This window comes from Macrosteles quadrilineatus, unplaced genomic scaffold (genome assembly GCF_028750875.1).
Source record: "Macrosteles quadrilineatus isolate MER2022 unplaced genomic scaffold, UCM_ALF_1.0 Scaffold_3__2_contigs__length_128488019, whole genome shotgun sequence".
NCBI classification, from domain to species: Eukaryota; Metazoa; Arthropoda; class Insecta; order Hemiptera; family Cicadellidae; genus Macrosteles; species Macrosteles quadrilineatus.
This window is the reverse complement of record NW_026542596.1, coordinates 99,527,658-99,547,593: the sequence shown is the minus strand read 5'-3', so window position 1 is coordinate 99,547,593 and position 19,936 is coordinate 99,527,658. Positions and strand designations below refer to the sequence as shown.

The 19,936-nt window shown below is 35.8% G+C and overlaps 1 protein-coding gene across 4 annotated transcripts in view; it reads right to left on the bottom strand.

The window, feature by feature from the left end:
- Positions 1-471: 471 nt before the first annotated feature.
- Positions 472-19,936, bottom strand: part of LOC128988629 (histone deacetylase 6-like) — a 40,878-nt gene continuing 21,413 nt past the window's right edge. For all 4 annotated transcript variants that reach the window (XM_054410096.1, XM_054410098.1, XM_054410097.1 and 1 more), the window contains 8 exons: positions 19,319-19,516; positions 18,290-18,540; positions 9,789-9,891; positions 8,976-9,105; positions 7,808-8,358; positions 6,743-6,916; positions 6,154-6,282; positions 472-3,362 (listed from right to left, as the gene is read on the bottom strand). In XM_054410096.1, the coding sequence (XP_054266071.1) occupies positions 3,279-3,362; positions 6,154-6,282; positions 6,743-6,916; positions 7,808-8,358; positions 8,976-9,105; positions 9,789-9,891; positions 18,290-18,540; positions 19,319-19,516 (1,620 nt within the window). In that variant the 3' untranslated portion in view covers positions 472-3,278. The remainder of the gene's footprint in view (positions 3,363-6,153; positions 6,283-6,742; positions 6,917-7,807; positions 8,359-8,975; positions 9,106-9,788; positions 9,892-18,289; positions 18,541-19,318; positions 19,517-19,936) is intronic.

Here is a 19,936-nt window from a genome sequence, read left to right as displayed (position 1 = left end):
GTATCAAGTAAGTAGTGTTGAGAATCAACAAAAAAGTAAAAATGCCATTACTGAAAGAGTAAAATATATAGTGATAAAGGTGCTTTCAGCTAGGCACAGGTCACGACGTGAGGGGTAGCAGATGTATACAGGGAGTTTTACTGACAGACTGTGTAGTATACAGTGTACATAAACAAAGGGAAAGTACAGTAACGTGCTTGTGTAAAACAGAGAGCCGTTGAGGGCAGCACGCACCTGCCAAGGTATATACAGTCATACCTCAAGGATATAACGCAATCTTACAATGCTCCACATACAGCATGGAAGGTTTAGATAATTGAAAATCGTATAATAGACTCTACTGTAAACAATAGGCAGTAAAAAGATACAAAAAAACTGAGGTTTTTTACTGAGTAGGAAGCAGGCTAGAGAAAATATAAACAAACATTTTAGTAAAAAATTTATTTCATAAATTAAGATCAATTTTGACGAACATTTCAGCTAATTATTTAAAATAACAATATTTTGATTAGTTTATTAGTTTATTGATAGATATACAAGTTGGAAAAAAAACCTGGGACGGTTAAATACTAAAAAAATAATCAAGATAGAGCTACAAAACTTGGTAAGTTACTGGGCATTAAAATCATTTTCACATTATTTAGTGATACACTTCCCTCTCAGCGGGAGTCAGATACAAATCTTAAATCAAGAAGTTATTTAAATCTTAAATGTAAGCATAGGTTGACATGTACATTAAGTTAAATTCCTTTTAGCAGAGTACATTGCAATGAATTTTGAACTCAAACATGTTCAGAGATGCCATATTTAATCTTTGAACGGCTGCCATTTCCTACTCAGTTGTTCTTATGAGATCAAATTTGTGGCATTTTATTCTACTAATAAAGACCTTTAATTTTATGTGCATATCAACCTATGCTTACATTTATGATTTTCTTCCGACCTCAAACGGGCCCCCCCCCCCCCCTGAAGAAGTAGCGTATTATAGCATTGCAAATTCAATGAATCTTTGAACAGCTATCATTTTTGACTCAGATGTCTGTGTGAGTTCAGGTTTGTGGTTAAAAACCTATGTTTTGATGTGCATATCAACCTATGCTTACATTTAAGATTCTCATCTGACTCCTAGCGGGCCGTATTCCTGAGCAGGTAGCACATCACTGAATAATGTTTTCAATGATTTTTATGCTCAGTAACTTTGTACAAAGTTTTATAGCTCTATCTTAATTATTTTATGAAATATTTAACTGTCACGGGACTTTTTTTCCACCCTGTACTAATCCAAGGACTTATAATGTTATTTCAATATAATAATCTGTTACAAAATTAAGATATTAAAAACTAATGGGTAATGGTAACTAGTAATTAACATTCTCAGTTTAACCCTTTGCAGTCGAATGGCGAATATAGGTCGCCGCCCGCCATTTTGCCGAATGCTAAAAAATGGCGACCAACAAGGACAAAAAAAAAAAAAATACTCAAAAATCAAAAAAGTTAATTTTTTGGTCGAATGGCGAGTATAGGTCGCTGGGCGCCATTTTCCTGACTGCTTAAATGGCAAGCTAAATTCACTGGAAAAGGTGGAAAAAATTCGACCTCAAAGAGTTAAAATATCAGTGCCTACATGGATAAACATATTTAAAATGTTAAGTGTTAAAGAAGCTTACCACTGTGTACCGAAAATTATTTTTCCTAACATCGATGTTTATAAAAATAGTTACTCCAAAGATAACTAACTCATTTTGAACGCACATTAACATTTACAAAACAAATCTGAGCAGTGTAGCATTACCCTTCTGTAGGTTAAGATAAACCTAGTGAACACAGAATAAAAATAGAAGGGCCATGCGCTGTATACAACTCTAGGATAGTCGCCAGTTCCGCCATCTTTGTGGCGGCATCAAGTTGAAAGTAGTGCTCAGAAACAGAGAATTTTGTAGTGCACGCTTTTCATTAACACTGCTGTTTGACATACTTAGAGTCAATGCTAATGGTGTCGTTAAAAGTATTAATTTAAACTTCAATGCAATCTTAATACCTAATTTAAGTTGACTGTTTGCAGTGATTTGTTATTTATATTCAGCCTTACTATTCCACGGATTGACTCTTCTCTTCTTTTAGTTTCTTTTATTTTAGATTGAATATTAATAAACAATATGTCAGAGTAAGGTCGTAACTGTATTTATTTAACAACCAATATATAATGAACACAACTTTGTAAGATTTTTGCAAAATTAAGGAATGAGTAAAGATATTTTACAAACTAAATAAGGAATAAAAACATAACAGCGTAACTAAGCTGTCAGTCTCATTGACCTAAAAATATTATGGTTTTGCAAAGTTGATTTCTTATTTTTGTTACATGCAAAGAATCATTGTAAAGCTTTGAATAGCGGTGCAATCTTACAGTGAAGTATCTTTTACAAAAAGCTTTTATTAAAAGAAGTATGTGGCTATGTTCAGGTTCCATTTAAGAAAAAATGCTCTCCTGTTTTGAGGCGTGAAACGTACAGTTTAACGTAAAACATATAACAAACAGGGTGTATGTACTATGCCAACAAACACGGTGCGCGATACTGAACTGACTGGAATGGGCGAGGTGAGCGTGCACCACTACAGTGACTCATCCACAGCGGACGCCATCTTGGTGGCGGCAGCATTATAAAAGTAGCGACAGCTTTTGTCTTGAGTGACCCTTCTATTTTTATTCTGTGTTCACTGGTTAAACCCCTCTGACTGACCAAAAAGTAACTGAGAGAACGAATATTTTCTCTCTATTAAGCTGGGAACCTTGTTTGGTCTTGGTAGCCAATTTTCTCATACATGCCACAAATAAAACCACATTTTACAGAAAATATAAAACTTAACCTACTACACGGTTACTACTACTTTATATAAAATCACAAACATTGTCTTAAAAATATTTTTACCTAAGAGTTTAATATAAATACAAAATTGTTTCAATTATAAATATATATATAATTTTTGTACTTACATTGTTTTAACAATATTCTCTAGGACTAGCTAAACCTTAATCATGATGATTATCAAATATATGAATCTACAAAGGTATTTTGTCTAAGTTTGCAAATAAAGGACTAGAGATATGCAGCAATCTGCATAAAAACTCCCACAAACTTCAGGACATTATTTGTGTATCCTCCATTCACGTCCAAATCAAAACTATAGAATTTAAAATGTCTCAAAAATGTACAACAGTGAATGAATGATTTAAAATTAAGTTTTAGATCAGAAACAAAGAAGACAGGCTCTAATGGTCATTGCTGTTGGTTAGTGTATATGTTAGGCATGTTTTCTCCAAATTTGCTCTGGTACGCAGCATTTTTGGCTTCGTACAGGATCTGTAAGAATATGTGGAATTTTGTAAGTTTTATATTTTACCTTTTACACTCAAGTTAGTTTGTCATACTGACCACATCATTGATGTAAACAGTGCAAAATTTAAATATCAGCTATATCTGCCACTTATGTGGTCTGTACAGTAGACTCCCTCTTATCCGGACACCTTTTAACCGGACATCGGTTTAACCGGACTACACTCGGCGGAAATGACTTTTCTTTGACCGGACAATTTTTATCAGCACATTGGTTTAACCGGATTAGATCGGCTGAAAGTGGGCAGTACTGAAACGACTGTTGTTGTAAGAAAGATGTGAGACCAGAGATCACGTGTCTAAATACAATGCTCTCTTAAATTGAAGTCAAATATTTGGGCTAGTTTTCGAGTGATTCCCAAATTTTGATACGTCGATTTAACCGGAAAAACCGTTATCCGGACTGGCCTCGGTCCCGAGGAGTCCGGATAAGAGGTAGTCTACTGTACCACCAATTTTGACACAAACCATCAAACAAGGTAGCTTTATCCCACCAGCTAGGAATTATTTTAGTTTAGAAATTTCTCTCAAGGAATCATGCTTGCCAAACTGCAGTGAATACCCAATTAATGCTTAGTAGAGAAGTAATATTTGATACAGCTCAAAATTTGTATTAAGTTTGGCGGGTTTTATTTATTTAGGGGTAATAAATTGTATATTTTTAAAAGGGCTGATACTTGTTTACAGTGTGCTGCAGCAGTTAGGTTAGGTATTGTTAGGTTATTTTAGTTTGGTTAGGATAAGTTCATGATAAATAAAAAATACCCCCGCCGCAGCAAACCTGACGACTAAGCGAATTTCCAGTTGCCTGAATTGATTTTCAATTAAATGTATTTAATTAACATAAATTTTTATGAGTACATAGGCTTGCTGCTACAGGGAGGGTAAAAAGTGTGTTTTTTAGAGAAATATTAATAACTTAGTATAAAATAAATAAATTTACCAAGTTCGATCAAAATATATCCATAAACAAGCAGACTACAACATTTTACAATATTCCCCATAAGAATAACATGGGAATTTTAAAATAACAATTATTTGAATTTTCTCCGTAACTAATACTATCCCCGCCGCAGCAAACCTGCCGACTAAGCGAATTTCCATTTGTCCGAATTGATTTTCAGTTAAATATATTTTAATAACATTAGGTTTAACGAGTACCTAGGTTTGCTGCTACAAGGAAACTAATAAAGTGTGTTTTTGAGTAAAATATTGATAGCTTAGTACAAAATAAATAAATTTGCCAAGTTTGATCGAAATATATCCATAAACAAGCAAACTACAACATTTGACAATATTCTCCATAACAATAACATGGGAATTTTAAATTTTGAATTTTTTCAATTTTCTCTGTTACTAATAATCGAACAAAAATACTTTTATATACTAAATTATTTGTTTTTTTAAGCTCTTTAAAAAGGTCTAAAGAGAAATCGGGAAATTTTGTGTTTTGAGGGTCAAAAGTGAGAAAAACCTATTTTTACCCCATAAAACCCCCCGTAAAGCCCCGTTCCCATGGTCCGATCGTGCTGGTTCGCGAACTCATTCAAGTTTATCCCGCTTTACACCTTTAAACCAAATTTCATCAAAATCGGACAAAAATTACTCAAGTTATCGCGTTCACAGACGTATATATATATATATATATATATACATATATAAAAATTTGAACGAATGGTGTTTTTGGCCTCTGGGGACATCAAAATGAAAAAGTAAATCGGTCCCGGGTCTAGGTCTTACCGTGCCTCCTTCGGTAATAGCTACTTCCCTATAGGGTAATTCGCTAAAAGTACAAAAACACTTTGATATACTAAATTATTTGTTTTTTTAAGCTCTTTAAGGAGGTCTGAAGAGAAATTGGGAAATGTTGCGTTTGGAGGGTCAAAAATTAGAAAAACCAATTTTTACCCCATAAAACCCCCCGTAAAACCCTGTTCCCATGGTCCGATCATGCTGGTTTGCGAACTCATTCAAGTTTATCCCGCTTTACACCTTCAAACCAAATTTCATCAAAATCGGATAAAAATTACTCAAGTTATCGTGTTCACGGACACATATATATATATATATATATATACATATATAAAAATTTGAACGAATGGTGTTTCTGGCCTCTGGGGACATCAAAATGAAAAAGTAAATCGGTCCCAGGCCTAGGTCTTACCATGCCACCTACGGTAATAGCTACTTCCCTATAGGGAAATTCGCTAAAAGGTAACATTTACAAAATAAATGCATTTGTGTAGTTGACAAAAGAGATAAATTTTACCATATTTGTCATTATCATAAGCTAACCAACCAATCCAACCTAACTGCCAGAGCACACTGTAAAAAAGTGGCGCCCCTCTTCTTGAAAAGACCTAAAATATCAAATAAAAATATAATATTATTTATATTTCCATTTAATAAGTGCCTGTATTATTCGGCACACAACTAGCATATAAGGTCTGCCAAGTAGTGTGTTTTTGATAGCATTTTTGGACCACATACATGAAGGAGTTGAGCTACATGAAATGCAGACTTTAGACCAAACAGCACTTATACTTTGTATGCAAATAATAGTCTTCTGTATGCCTTCTGTCTTCTGTCGATCAAATCAGCAAAAAAATGGATTATGTGGAGAAGCTGTATACTCTTTATAGGTAATTATACTTTGAAAGTTACGTGCCCATAACTCATACGAAACTTTATGAATAAACCGATTGTAAACGATCAAATTCACATAAGTAAAAAATGAGAGCAGAATTATTCTACTTACCGGGCTCTCAATATAAGAGTCGCAAGAGTAGCACCAGACTGAGAGGTCCTGATAGCCCAGGACTATTGGATGAGACAACTCTAGCGAATGCAGCATCATGTGTTCCTTAATAACTCTACCACAGTGGACCTGGAAACACATCTACTGTTACAACTAGGCAAACATTTTACACAACGTGCCTAAGTACCTACATTAGTAAAAAGTACAAACCAAATCATTATGTTGATGAAAAGTCAGTTATTCATTTATTTTAATTTTATCTTTGTATGATATTGATAATTTAACTATGGATAACCTGATACTTTAAGAGTACGGAATTAGATTACTGAAATTGTCGGTTACCTCAAATAATATTGAGTCTAGCTTATCAGCTGAAAAAAACTATTTTGAACACTTGACGTCAAATTCAACTATTAGGGGTTTCTCTTTCTTCCACTAAGGAATTTGAGAAAATTGCATCAATAAAAAATACAGTAACAGTACAAACATCAATCAATGACTCATTAAGCGGGATTATTATTGAGTACCAACTGTAAATCTTCAATCAAATAAAAAATTAAATCATTTTTTAGCCTAATTTTCTACTCACAGTGTAGCAAGTTAAACAAATCCAGTTCTCGACAGTGGCGCAAGGGTCGTCCCCGCACTCCACGCAGGGATCTGACGTGTTCAGTCCTGTGGCCGGAACAGCTGTCACAGCACCTTCTACATGAGGACAGTCATGGCGGGGGTGTATAGCAAACCCCTCGTCCATACCTAGCTCCTGCAATGTACACACAAAACCTTGCTACATTGCCTTTTAGATACCAACACACCATGGTGCATAATCTAAGGTGAAGGATAAGTGTTGAATGAAGAGATGATAGCTTTGTTTCTAGACTAAAATCAGCTTGTCTTTAGGCAGAAACTTGTATTCAAACCCTGATCCAGCACAGCTGGGACCAGTTATCAACCATCAAGGACCTACTGACCGTTCTCACCACTGAACCAGCTACCTATAGATTATTAGGTGAACATTACACCTATTCGGCTAGGAAGCTATATAGTCCATGTTGTGAGATGGTAGTTCTGTCTGGTTTTTTTTTCAATAAATGTCCTCAACGCAAACATTGTTTGGTTGAAAAAGCTATTAAGCGTCAGAGAAGTATTCCATTGTTGTTTAAGTGTACAGTTTTTATTTTTTTCTACCAGGAGAGTCCCCCCCATTCAGGTATCTGCTATTCCAATAAAATTCCACATCTAAGCTCTTGTGTCCTATGTTACATTGATAAAACATGTACCTATGCTTATACATCCTAGGGCCATAAATAAGGCCTATATAATTTCAAGTTTTTGATAAAAAAAAACATTCTTAAATTATTCAATACAGATATGAGGTTGAGTTACATACATCCAACTTTGCAAACTAGTTTTAACTTGTGCGCGAAGTTGAAAGCTAAAAAAATATAAAACTATTTATTTATTCTGCACTCTATAGGCATATAATAGCCTATTAAAAATAACAGACTGCTCAGGAGATAATAATCAAATATATTAGAAAAACTATTAAGTATTAACATTAACAAAAGGTCTGGAGAATGATTTGGCTAACTTATGATGAATAATAAAATTGTTACTGTTACTAAGAAAATATTAAACTTTTTCATCAACATACCTGCAAGATACTGTCTATTGTGGTGGTGATTTTAAGAGTGAAACCACTCGCATTTGCAGAACCTTGTGAAGAACCAGGTTTACAATCCTCTACAGGAGGGTGTGTTGAATCGGACGATTTTTCCCCACTCGGAGTTTCTTTTTCTCCCACCTTTCCCTCTACATCTCTCTGTTCATCTTCGATTGAAACTTTTGTTATACCTTCGCAAATGTCTTCAATATTGTCTGGAAATTTATCAACACCGTCGGCAGTTTTTTCAACGCCCTCTTTGAGGACATCTTCCTTGGGGAAGCTTTTGTTGAAGACGGCCGACCAGTGGTTCTTCTGGATGTCAAGGACTGTCCGTAGGTCTACAGCAGCTGAGGGTTTCCATGGAGGCAGACTGACTGGGGGACTAGGGTCTCCTAGAAGAGCCTTAGTACACAGAGTCATGGAGTAGGCAATGGAAGTCAGGTTGTAGCCTCCCTCTAGACAGATGATCACTCGGCCCTGAGCCAGCGGGGACAACCACGAGGTGAACAGAGCGTACGCCTCTGGGGCCACTTTACATCCTGGACAACATTACACGTGTGATACTGTACACTCAACACTCAAACTGTACATTCTAGAAATCATTGTCTACCTAGAGAAGAAGTTGTTGTTCCAAGAGGCTGTCCCAGAAATTTTTTCCAATGACCAATTTAAGTGTTCAGTCTCCAGACTGTTTTCCGGCTAACGGCAAAATGAAATATTCAATGTAATTTGATTTGACTTGAAGAGTACATGTAACTTATCGTCTTATGGGATTAATTTTCACATACATAAAAAATATTTTAAACGACCAGGATTTTGTAAAAAAAGTCTTCTGTATTTGGAACATTGTGCTACAAAGAATTAGGAGTATGTACTAAACACTACTTTTAATCTTCAATGTAAAAATCATCTTCTTTTATTGTACCTGTCATTGACTCTAAAATGAAAAAAAAAAAAATTTCTACTTTTTGATACAAAAGTGTTTAGATCAGCCGCAACAGCAGTATTAGGAGGCATGTTAACAAGGCTCCTGTTTATTCCTTGAAATTAATGGAATACACACTCTGATATTGCTAAAAGTAGACCTCCCTTTTATGTCTTTTGTACCATTTTGGAAACATAAGTGACATAAATGCAACATTAAGGTTATATTTACCTCCCAAAGGATCATTGATGGCAGCATCAAACCCAGCAGAGACCAGGACTAGTTGAGGAGCAAACTGGTAGGCGATCGGCATCACTACTTGCTGGAACGCCATCACGTATTCTGCATTGCCCATCCCCTTCTAAACACAACACCAAACATCTCATTCAACCTTGGTGTTCCATCTGCTAATGCTGTTGTGGTATTGTTATCAGCAGCATATTCTTAAGCGAAATAGAATTTTGAGTATCCAAAAAAATACCTCTAATTAGTTAACGAAAATCACAATTGGATGCAGGCTAACCTAGAGCCTACCCTGATCTGCCGTGAAATTCAAACTCTGCTACGAAACAATCTTAACTCTCAGATTAAACTTAGATTGTTAATGCTCTAAACCTGAGGAATCGAAACCTAGAAACTTGACTAAATGCTTTAACATTTAAAATCGTTGAAAGCATGCTTAAGAATCTTGTTTTAACAACATACGGTCACTAAAAACCTGACTGTGTCTATTGCATGATTTTGAATGCCAAATAGCTGTAAATGATGATTTTTATGAATAATTCAAATTAGGAAAGAAAAGAGAGTAGGAGGAGATATAAATCTAAAAAAAAACTTAAACGTCCTGTTCTGAACCTAAAGCTATTCTCGGGCTCTTGATCCCACAGCATACACTAAGAAGATCATTAATTGCTCTCCCCTTTCTTAAAGAAACAGCTTTCTGCAGATGAACACAACTAGTTACTGTTTTTCAACACTTACAGTCTACTAGCACATCACACAACCCTCTACAAAAACAGCTAGCAATGGTAAATTTCAACCAACCTGGTTCCAAGGTATATTGACGTTGAACCCGACACCATCTCCATCACCTACAACAGTGGCCGCAGCGTCTTCAGAGCTTGGAAAGAACGTGCCACGATCATACCTGTACAACATAGAATATGCCTATAGAACTCGGTAGTTTTATCGATAGTTAGTTTAACAATAATTTGCTTTTACTATTTAGAGCAAGCACTACAGTGAATATAAGGATGCACACTGGATGACCAGAGCGTTAGCCAGTAGCCTCCGAACCAGTTATTATTGGAACATTGACAATTTTGCTTATGTACTGTTTAAATGTACATTGTCTCAAGATCATATGTTTTACTTTTTATATTAAGCTGTGTTCATGTTTATGTTTGTGTGATCAAAAAATAAAAAGTGTGAATTCCTTTCTTTAATATAATTTGTTTCTCATTAATTTAAAAGTTTATTCTTATAAGTAATCAAGAGAAAGAATGCCTTGGACAAGTACGTATCAATAGGTTATGGGCTATTCTACAAACAAGGTATTTTTTTTAAATTACTTTTAAAGAAGCTATATAATATTTTTCTCCATTGTTTTGCCATTGTAACTGTTGACTTTTTTCTTGGAACAAGTATAAAATTGGTTAGACATTATGGCAAATTCAAATGAAAAGATATGTATAGAGAAACTTTTGGGTGCAAGTAATTGGACTAAATGGAAGATGCTTATCCAGTTGATGTTAAGACAACAAGGCTTGTTGAGTTTCATAATGGGATCTGAAGTAAGACCTATTACTAACATCTCTGGATCTGAGCAAAATGCTATTGCAGATTGGGACAGAAAAGATGCTTCTGCTATGTTATACCTTATGTCATCTCTAGGCGATGAACCATCTACACTGGTTTTGACTTGCTCGACTTCTAAAGAAGTTTGGGATTGTTTAATATCTGTGTATGAACAGTCTAGTGAACAAAGGCTAGATCGTTTGCTAGAAGAGTTCTTTAGGTGGGATCGGGATCCTAATGAGGACATAGCTACCCATGTTGCAAAGCTTCAAAAACATTTTGCCGAATTAAATGATGCACTTGAGAAACAAAAGGAATCAAAGCTTAGTGATAGAGTTTTAATTGCAAGAATTTTATCTACTTTGGGGCCAAGCTTTCGTGAATTCAGAAATGTATGGGAAGCTATGCCATCTAAGGATAGAACAATTAAAACACTAGTTGAAAAGCTTCGCACTATAGAGCAGCGTGATAACGTGGAGTTACTTAAAACTGCTTTATATGTTTCAAAACCCATGGGTACAAGGGTTAAACTTAAAAAGAAGTCTACATCTGATAAGAAGGATGTGTCTGCAAAACATAGTTTTATGAGCGGGAATAAGTTAACTTTTGCAAATCGGGACGTTTGGATTGCGGATTGTGGTGCTACTCATCATGTAACGTGGTGTAAAGATTATTTTACAGAGTATTCACAATTTTCAGAACCACAACTTATGTCTGGCTTCAGTGATAATGCTTCTGATAAAAAGTGTTATGCCGAGGGATCTGGGATCATTGTTGTGGAAACTAAAGTTGGTAAGGAGCTAATTCAAACGACTGTAGAAAACGTTTTGTATGTACCTAATTCTAGAGCTCATCTGTTGTCAGTCAGCAAGGCAGCGAAGAAGAACCATGTGTTTTCTGCTGACAATCTTGGATGTAAATTTACCCTAAATGGTATTGTTACATTGACTGGACGTTTGCATGGGGATTTATATTTTCTTAACATGCGTGCTATTTGTCCTATACAACCCACTGTACAACTTGTATGTAAGAAAGATTCTTTACAGCTATGGCACGAACGGCTAGGTCATCAGAATCAACGCCATGTTAAACAAGTTTTGAAGATGAATGGAATTAATGTGACTGGATACAAACCAAGATGGCGGACATCTAGCATCACCTGCAAAGTGCTCCCATATCTAAAGTGTAGTTTAAGTGGTAAAAAACAACAAAATTACTAATTAAACATCACACATCCAAACAACAACTTTATCAAGTGATTTTAAGACAAAAACATTTTGGAAGAAGTGAAACTCGAAGACATCAACCTCAAATCAAGCAAGTAGGTCGTACACATCAGCACCTTCACATGAAAGGTACTATTAATCAAGACCCTCAAGAAAATCTCATGAAAAGCCAATATCGAGACAAACTGAACATGACTGTAAGTTATTAATACAAGTTTAATACCAACAATAACATTTACCTCAAGAATTCATTGAACAGATGGTTATCTTGTAAACATTGCACAGTTTAAAAGTTTCAATTTTACATTTACATTTTACATTTACATATAAGTGTCCAAATTCTTTAAATTAAACTCTGCAAATATATCAAACCACTAAAGCACAATAAATATTAAAAAGTACAAAGAAAGAAATTTCACCAATATATTTGTGACAAAGTATCAAATTGACAACCAAGCAGTGACGTCATAGCCAACTCACAGTTTTACACATTCTTCACTTCCAACACGACACCTGCTGCCTGGGAGTTTTTGAACTGAGAGTTGCTGACTGCACGCTCAGCACACCCTGACCACAGACACTGCCACTTCAAACAGTGTCTACAACTTACTCCCAACCAGTAATACAGTGTAACACTGTATTCCTCATTACTCTACATAAATTTTTGACAACAGAAATAAATTATTTATTTAAAAGAACTTTAACGTCATAGCTAGCAGACAAACAGACATAGCACACTGCTGATCAACAACAGTTGTGTGTTCAGACAACTAGCCTCTCCAACTGAGGTAGAATTATGTATAAAGCAGGTGATTTAGTTTTTGCAAAGATAAAAGGCTACTGTTTCTGGCCTGCAGAAATAAAGGAGACTGTTCCAAAGAAAAATGATAGACAACCACAGTATACTGTTTCTTTTTTTGGAGATAATAAAACAGCTAAAATAAAGGAAAGTGATGTATGTCTTTACTCAGAAAACAAAGCAATACATGGTAAACCTAAACAAGACAATTTCAAAAATAAATATTTTAATGCAGCTTTAAAAGAAGCAGAAATCGCTTTTGCAAGGAAATCAAGCAAAACTGATGATAAGCATTGCTCTGAAAGTCAAACCTCAGACGACACCTTGCTTAGCTGCAGCACTCAAAGTCATACCTCAATTAACAAGCCCGAACCTATGTTAAACAATTTAAATCTTACCATGGACGATTTTCAAAACATTGTACAGAATTTTGATACAGAGAATGATTTGGAAAGTTCTCTTAACCTAGCAGCGGAGGTTGGAAATGCTCTCCTTGAAGAAAACAATAAACTTAGAGAGGATGTACACAAGCTGAGTCTCGAAAATGCCAAACTGTCTTTTCAAGTAACAAAAATAAAAAATGGAAATGAAGCAGCAGCTTGGGAAGAAAAAATAGACACACTATTAGACCAAAATGAAAGATTGTTAATGAAAAACAACTCGTTAGTGGAAACCATCAATAATCTTGAAAAACAGCTCGACAATGAGAAGATGCTTCGCAGAGACTTAGAACACACCTTTGAAGAATTGGACAAGGAAAAAGAAGACACATTAAAAAAATATGAACAAGAAACTCAACAACTTAAACAGAACATAAAAGATCTGACACAAAAACACAATGAAGTTCAGCTGGATGAAAAAGAGGAAAATCTGGTTAGTACAAAGCCTGCTGTAGCCCAGACCCATCAATGTATAGCTGGTCACAGTCCTTTCCTCTTAGCTGAACTTGCTCAAATTAAAATGAAACAAAATCAAATGGAACACGTCATTAACACCCTGAAAATGCAGATGAACAAAGAGATTTCTAACACCATTTCTCCGACAACTCATACAAATCCTTCCATTCCAACACCAAGTTCATTAAAAAATAAAAGGGCTCAAAGAAATCATAACAGAACTAACATATTCAGCGTATCCCTGCAAAATGCTAAATACCTAGAACAATCAAATCACAAACTTGCTACTGACTGCCGAGAAATAACCAACAAAACCTTCAAAAACACAACGTGGAGAGCCAGACAAACTCCAACGAAAAAACTGCAAACTGAAACAACAACCGGGAGAGTCAGACAAACTCCTACTAAAAAACTGCCAACCGAGACTACAACAGGGAGAGTCAGACAAACTCCTACTAAAAAACTGCCAACCGAGACTACAACAGGGAGAGTCAGACAAACTCCTACTAAAAAACTGCCAACAGAAACTGCAACAGGGAGAGTCAGACAAACTCCTACGAAAAAACTGTCATCTGAGACCTCAACGGAACAAGTATCAACAGGGGGAACCAGCCAAACCCCGCCACAAAAACTGTCACAAGTGTCACAAACAGTAAAAGCTCAAGAAAGCCTGAAAGAGACTAAAAATAAAAATAAACTTCCACCCCTAAATGCTAAGCCAAAGAGCAAAGACGAGGATTACAATGATTTCTTTGTAAAAAATATAGGATTTTATTCAGAACATATGAAGAAGCATTATGGATATTTAGTAAAAAGGGAGGCTGCATCGCTACAGGATAATAACTTTGTTTTTTCCTCACCTTCTCAGATTATTCCAACGCAGCCTGATTTTACTTTAAGAAAACTGCAAAAATCAGCAGAGACAAGAGAAACGCAACCTGACTGTTTTTTAGACAATCGAGTCAGGATGTAAACTCCAAACTCATCCTGCTGCACCAAAATACACAGGAAGTCTCAAATAAAATAAATAGACTACAGCACCTTTTAGAAGAAACCAAACCTGACATAGTAATTCTGACAGAACATGGACTGAAACCTGAGACAATAAGTAGCACTGTCATAGCTACTGGATTCTGCCTCAAGGCTCACTATAGTAGAACAGAACACAGAAAAGGAGGTGTTTGCATTCTTGTAAAAGAAAGCCTTGAGAGCAGCACAGTAGCCATAGATGTTTCCAAGTACTGTAAAGAACTGTTATTTGAAGCAGCTCTTATAAAAATAAAATTCAAGAACTCAAATCTGTTTGTACTGGGAACCTACAGACCCCCAAACGGAGACCTTGAGGAATCATTAAACACCTTTACAGAACTAATTGAGGAAACAAAAATTGAAAATTCCCCTCTTATCATCATGGGAGATATTAACGTTGATTTGTGTAACCCAAACAGGAAACACATTATCTTAAATGAAACTCTTGCTATGCACAACATCCAGAGACTACAGCTTCCACCTACGAGAATAACAAATCTAACACAAACCTCCATTGACTGGATATGTACAAATATGGACACAAACCAACTCACTCCAGAAATCATCAATGCAGGACTTTCGGATCATACTGCTCAACTCTGTACTGTAAACTTCAACTCACACATCAACTCAAGTTATCCTGCCCAAATTGGACGCTGTCTAAAAAATAAAAACCTGCAAGACCTCAAGTATCTTCTCAGTCAAGAAAACTGGCTTAGTGTTACCTCAATAAACAATGCCGAAGAAGCTTTTAAAACTTTTAGTAACATAGTGAGAGTAGCTATGGATGCAGCCTGCCCCCAAAAGAAGATAAAAATACAAAGAAAACATAAACTAAAATTCTCCATGGACCCAGAAGCAGTGAGACTTAAAGCCGAATTTCTTAAAGCTCTAAGAAAGTTTGAGGTGACGGGAAATCCAGATGACAGAAGGGTTTCTATTGAAAATAAAAAGAACTATGACCTGTACTTGAAAACGATGCGGAAAAAGGTTAACTCTGACCAGTTGATGAAAGCTGAAAATAAATCTAAATCTATCTGGGAAACAATAAACACAGTGTGGTCCAAAAAGGAAACATCCCTAAATGAAATAACCCTTCAAGTAGATGGCCAACTCATAAGTAATGTGACCCATGTTGCAGAGCATTTGAATACATTTTTTACACAAGTAGGAGAAAAAACAGTAGAGAAACAAAAACACCTAAAGACCACAGCTCAAACTCCTGACGTAACTCAAACAGGTCCACTGTTTTCCTCCTTTCAAAACACAGATGAGAAGGAAGTTAAAATGATTATAAACAAACTTAAAGCAAAAAACTCGTCTGGAATTGATGAAATCTCGTCAAAAATACTTAAGCATTGCTGCAATGAACTAGCACTACCATTGGCTGATTTGATAAATAAGTCCCTAAAACAAGGCATCTTTCCTTCACTACTTAAAATAACTAAAGTATACCCGAAATTTAAAAAAGGTAGCACATTAGAAGCAAGCAACTACAGACCAATTTCCCTCGTTTCCACCTTCTCCAAAATATTCGAAAAAGTTGTTTTAAAAAGACTTTTAGACCACTGCACAAATCACAACTTACTAAACAACCTTCAACATGGATTTACAAAAGGGAAATCCACAACAACAGCAATAATTCAGATGGTTGAGTCCCTGATTGACAGCCTAGATGAAGGAAATCTAACAACAGGAATCTTTCTTGATTTCAGTAAGGCATTTGACTGCCTTGACCACCAGCTAATCATTAAAAAGCTGGATTCCCTGGGGGTATCAGGGATAGTAAGAGAATGGTTTCAAAGCTACCTTACAGACAGGAGTCAGTTTGTAGAACTAAGGCACAGAGATAACAGCCTAATAAGAAAAACAAGATCAAATTTTCAACCAATAAATCGAGGAGTTCCCCAAGGTTCAGTTATGGGTCCGGTACTGTTTATTCTTTTTACAAACGATTTGCCGCAACAAATAGGAGACGCCTGCCTTACTCTTATGTATGCTGATGACACAACCTTAGTGTTTAATGAACCACTAGCTGAAAATCTAGAAGTAAAATCCTATGTGTCACTCAGTATGGCCTACCAATACTGCTATAACAATGATCTCGCAGTAAACACGTCTAAAACAACTCAAATAGCTTTTGGCCGTAAATCTCAAGAAGTGCCACGACTCCCAGATGTAGAAGTGGAAGATGAAGCTAAGTTTTTGGGCATCACACTCGACAAGAATTTAACCTGGACCCCTCATGTGGACAATATATGTAAAAAATTAAGTTCAACCATCTATGCTCTTAAACATATAAAAAATGCAACAGATGACATGACAACAAAAGTAGCATACTTTGCACTTTTCGAGTCGCATATGAGATATGGACTTGTAGCATGGGGTGGAACCTCTGCCACTAACATGCAAAGAGTTCTCAGAAAACAAAAAAAGGCAGTCAGAATAACTGCAGGACTCCACAGACTCGACAGCTGCAGGGAAGCATTCAGGTCACTCAAAGTACTTACCCTTGTAGCACTCTACATCCAGGAAGTTGTGTTATTTGCAGTAAGAAATAACCCTACAAGGCGTGGCGAAATGCACCAACACAACCTGAGAAACACCATGCAGTACAACCTTCCACAACATCGCACGGCACAGTTTGAAAAGAAACCTTCATACGCAGGAATGAAAATCTACAACAGGCTACCTCCAGATCTAAGAAGCAAGTCAGAAGATGACCTCAAACCAGCTTTGCATCAATGGCTCATTAATCGACCTTTCTATTCCTTAGAAGAATACCATCAACAGGTCTTTGACCAAACAACACCTCAACCAAACATTTAGAAAAAATTGTAAATTGACGCTACTACTATTCTTAATGAATGTGTAAATAAAGATTATTTGTCTATTGTCTATTGTCTATTGTCTATTGTCTATTGAGACATGGGTCTGTGTAATGGATGGCGTCTGTTTGAAGAAATAAGTTGTCACTCACTATTGACACCTGTTCTGAAAATTGACAATGGCAGTGCTGTGAAACTCATAAAGAACCCTGAGTTTCATCGCAGAACGAAGCATATCGAAGTTAAGTATTACTTCGTCAGAGAAAAATTCTTGGAAGGACTTGTTGATGTTGAACATGTATCTACAACATATCAACTTGCCGACATCCTTACTAAACCTCTCAATCGAGTAAGGTTTACACAGCTTAAAGTAAACATTGGACTTTGTGACATTTAGTTTCAAAATTGTGAAGGGAGTATTGGAACATTGACAATTTTGCTTATGTACTGTTTAAATGTACATTGTCTCAAGATCATATGTTTTACTTTTTATATTAAGCTGTGTTCATGTTTATGTTTGTGAGATCAAAAAATAAAAAGTGTGAATTCCTTTCTTTAATATAATTTGTTTCTCATTAATTTAAAAGTTTATTCTTATAAGTAATCAAGAGAAATAATGCCTTGGACAAGTACGTATCAATAGTTATCAGTAGTCTATCAATCAGCATCATAACCATGAGGTATTTAAAAAATTTCCGATTATTGTCTCCATTGAGTTGAATTTGTAATTTGTCAATGCTATAGTGCTACAAATTGAATATCTGTCTATGGTAAATAAAAAGAAAACCAAGTATTTGATCATAAACCAGTTTAAGTTATTGTTCCTTTCTCCTGACGATTTGGCATTTCTCAAACTTGACCGCCTTCCATTCCACATTGTGCAGATCTTTTAACTTGGCTGTATTATGGTAAATATTCATAGAGGAAGTGTATCAGTTAATGTGATCCAATGACAGAAGTGAGCTGTTACCTGTGTATGGACATGTAGAGCACACGAGGGTCTGACAGGAATATCCGCTGAGTGCCATTGCCATGGTGAACGTCCCAGTCTAAGATAAGTACTCGGCTGATGTCGTAATGTTTCAGTGCGTATTTGGCCGCTACTGCGACGTTGTTGAACAAACAGAAGCCACAGGCTGCGTAGGACTCAGCATGGTGACCAGGTGGTCGTATCACAGCAACTCCGGCCCGACTCTCCCCTTGCATCACACTGTCCACTACCTGAACAGTGATGTTATATCCAATAATGCCGACTTCCTGACTGTTCACATAAAATTTTATCTAGTAATGTCAACTAACTAAGCAGTCATAGCATATTTTATCCAACAATGTCAACTACCTGAGCAGTTATTCAAGTTTATTTATTCAAGCACAAAAAATTAAGTTAACAAATCATATTGGTTCAAAAGTACAAAAATCGATCAGTCAGCAGCATTCGTCTTCAATCTTAATTTAACAAACTATGTGAATTTTAACCACAGGTAAGAATATAAAGTATAAACAATAAATTAAAATTAACAATACACCAAATCATACTTTACCCAACTATGAATTTAAGTATGCTTAAGTATCCAGTACTTTTGTGGTACAGAATTTAGACACTATGCAACATACAAATCTATGTTTTAATCTGAAAAATAGTAAATACGTTTGTCTTTTGAAATTGTGGCAGATCAAAGTATTATTTTAAGACATTTTCACTATAACCTACTTTCAGAACTTTATAAGTTGGTAAATGTCCCAATTCTTATAACTTTTGGAAAGAACCTTAGCCACACCCAGTTCAAATTTAAATTACCTTGTAATAAAATGAGAAGAGAACCAAGTTTACTTTTAAACTTCGGTGGTGATGATTTCAGCATGACAAACGTGATAAGAAAATAATACGAGTAACCACAATAAATTAATGGGAAATTTTAGTTTGGTCATTCGGGTTTCAGTTAGGAATCAGAATATTTGAGAAATGATTTTTACAAGCAAAGCTGCAATAAGACAGTACCTGCAGCAAGGAGCCAGTAGCGAGGCTTGCGCTCTCGTAAGACTGAGGATGGATGTAAACAGAGTCTTTCCTCTCCATCACGGACAGTTTGTGTTTGAGATCATCAGTCAGCTGATCCATAGCACACAGCTGTTTTGTTTCATCTAGATATGTCACCTCATGTACCAGAAGTAACTCTTCTCTTGTGGCTGGTCGACTCTGAAACACACAGAATCAGCTGAACTAGCTATCACCATGCGCTTACACATTTGTTCACCACTTATACATTTCCTCATTTGACATAAGCACATTTACTGTCACCTGATTGGTGGCCCTTCGGAGAATATTATCCTTTAACATTACTGTCCTTCACATTTCACACAAACTGATCCATAAATCAATGATAATGTTTTTGGAACGAACCCTTAATTTGACAATAAAAGGCGAAAGAAATATTACAATTTGATGGTGTCCGGGTTCGGTGCAATGAAGACATTTAGAGCAAACAGTTTATAATAATTAATTGTTCTTGAAATATTGTAAGACCAAACAAAAAAGTGTTAACAGAACCAAGACACAAAGACAACGACTACAAACTTTCACTAACAGAGTAACAACCAACATAACTAATGTGTATGA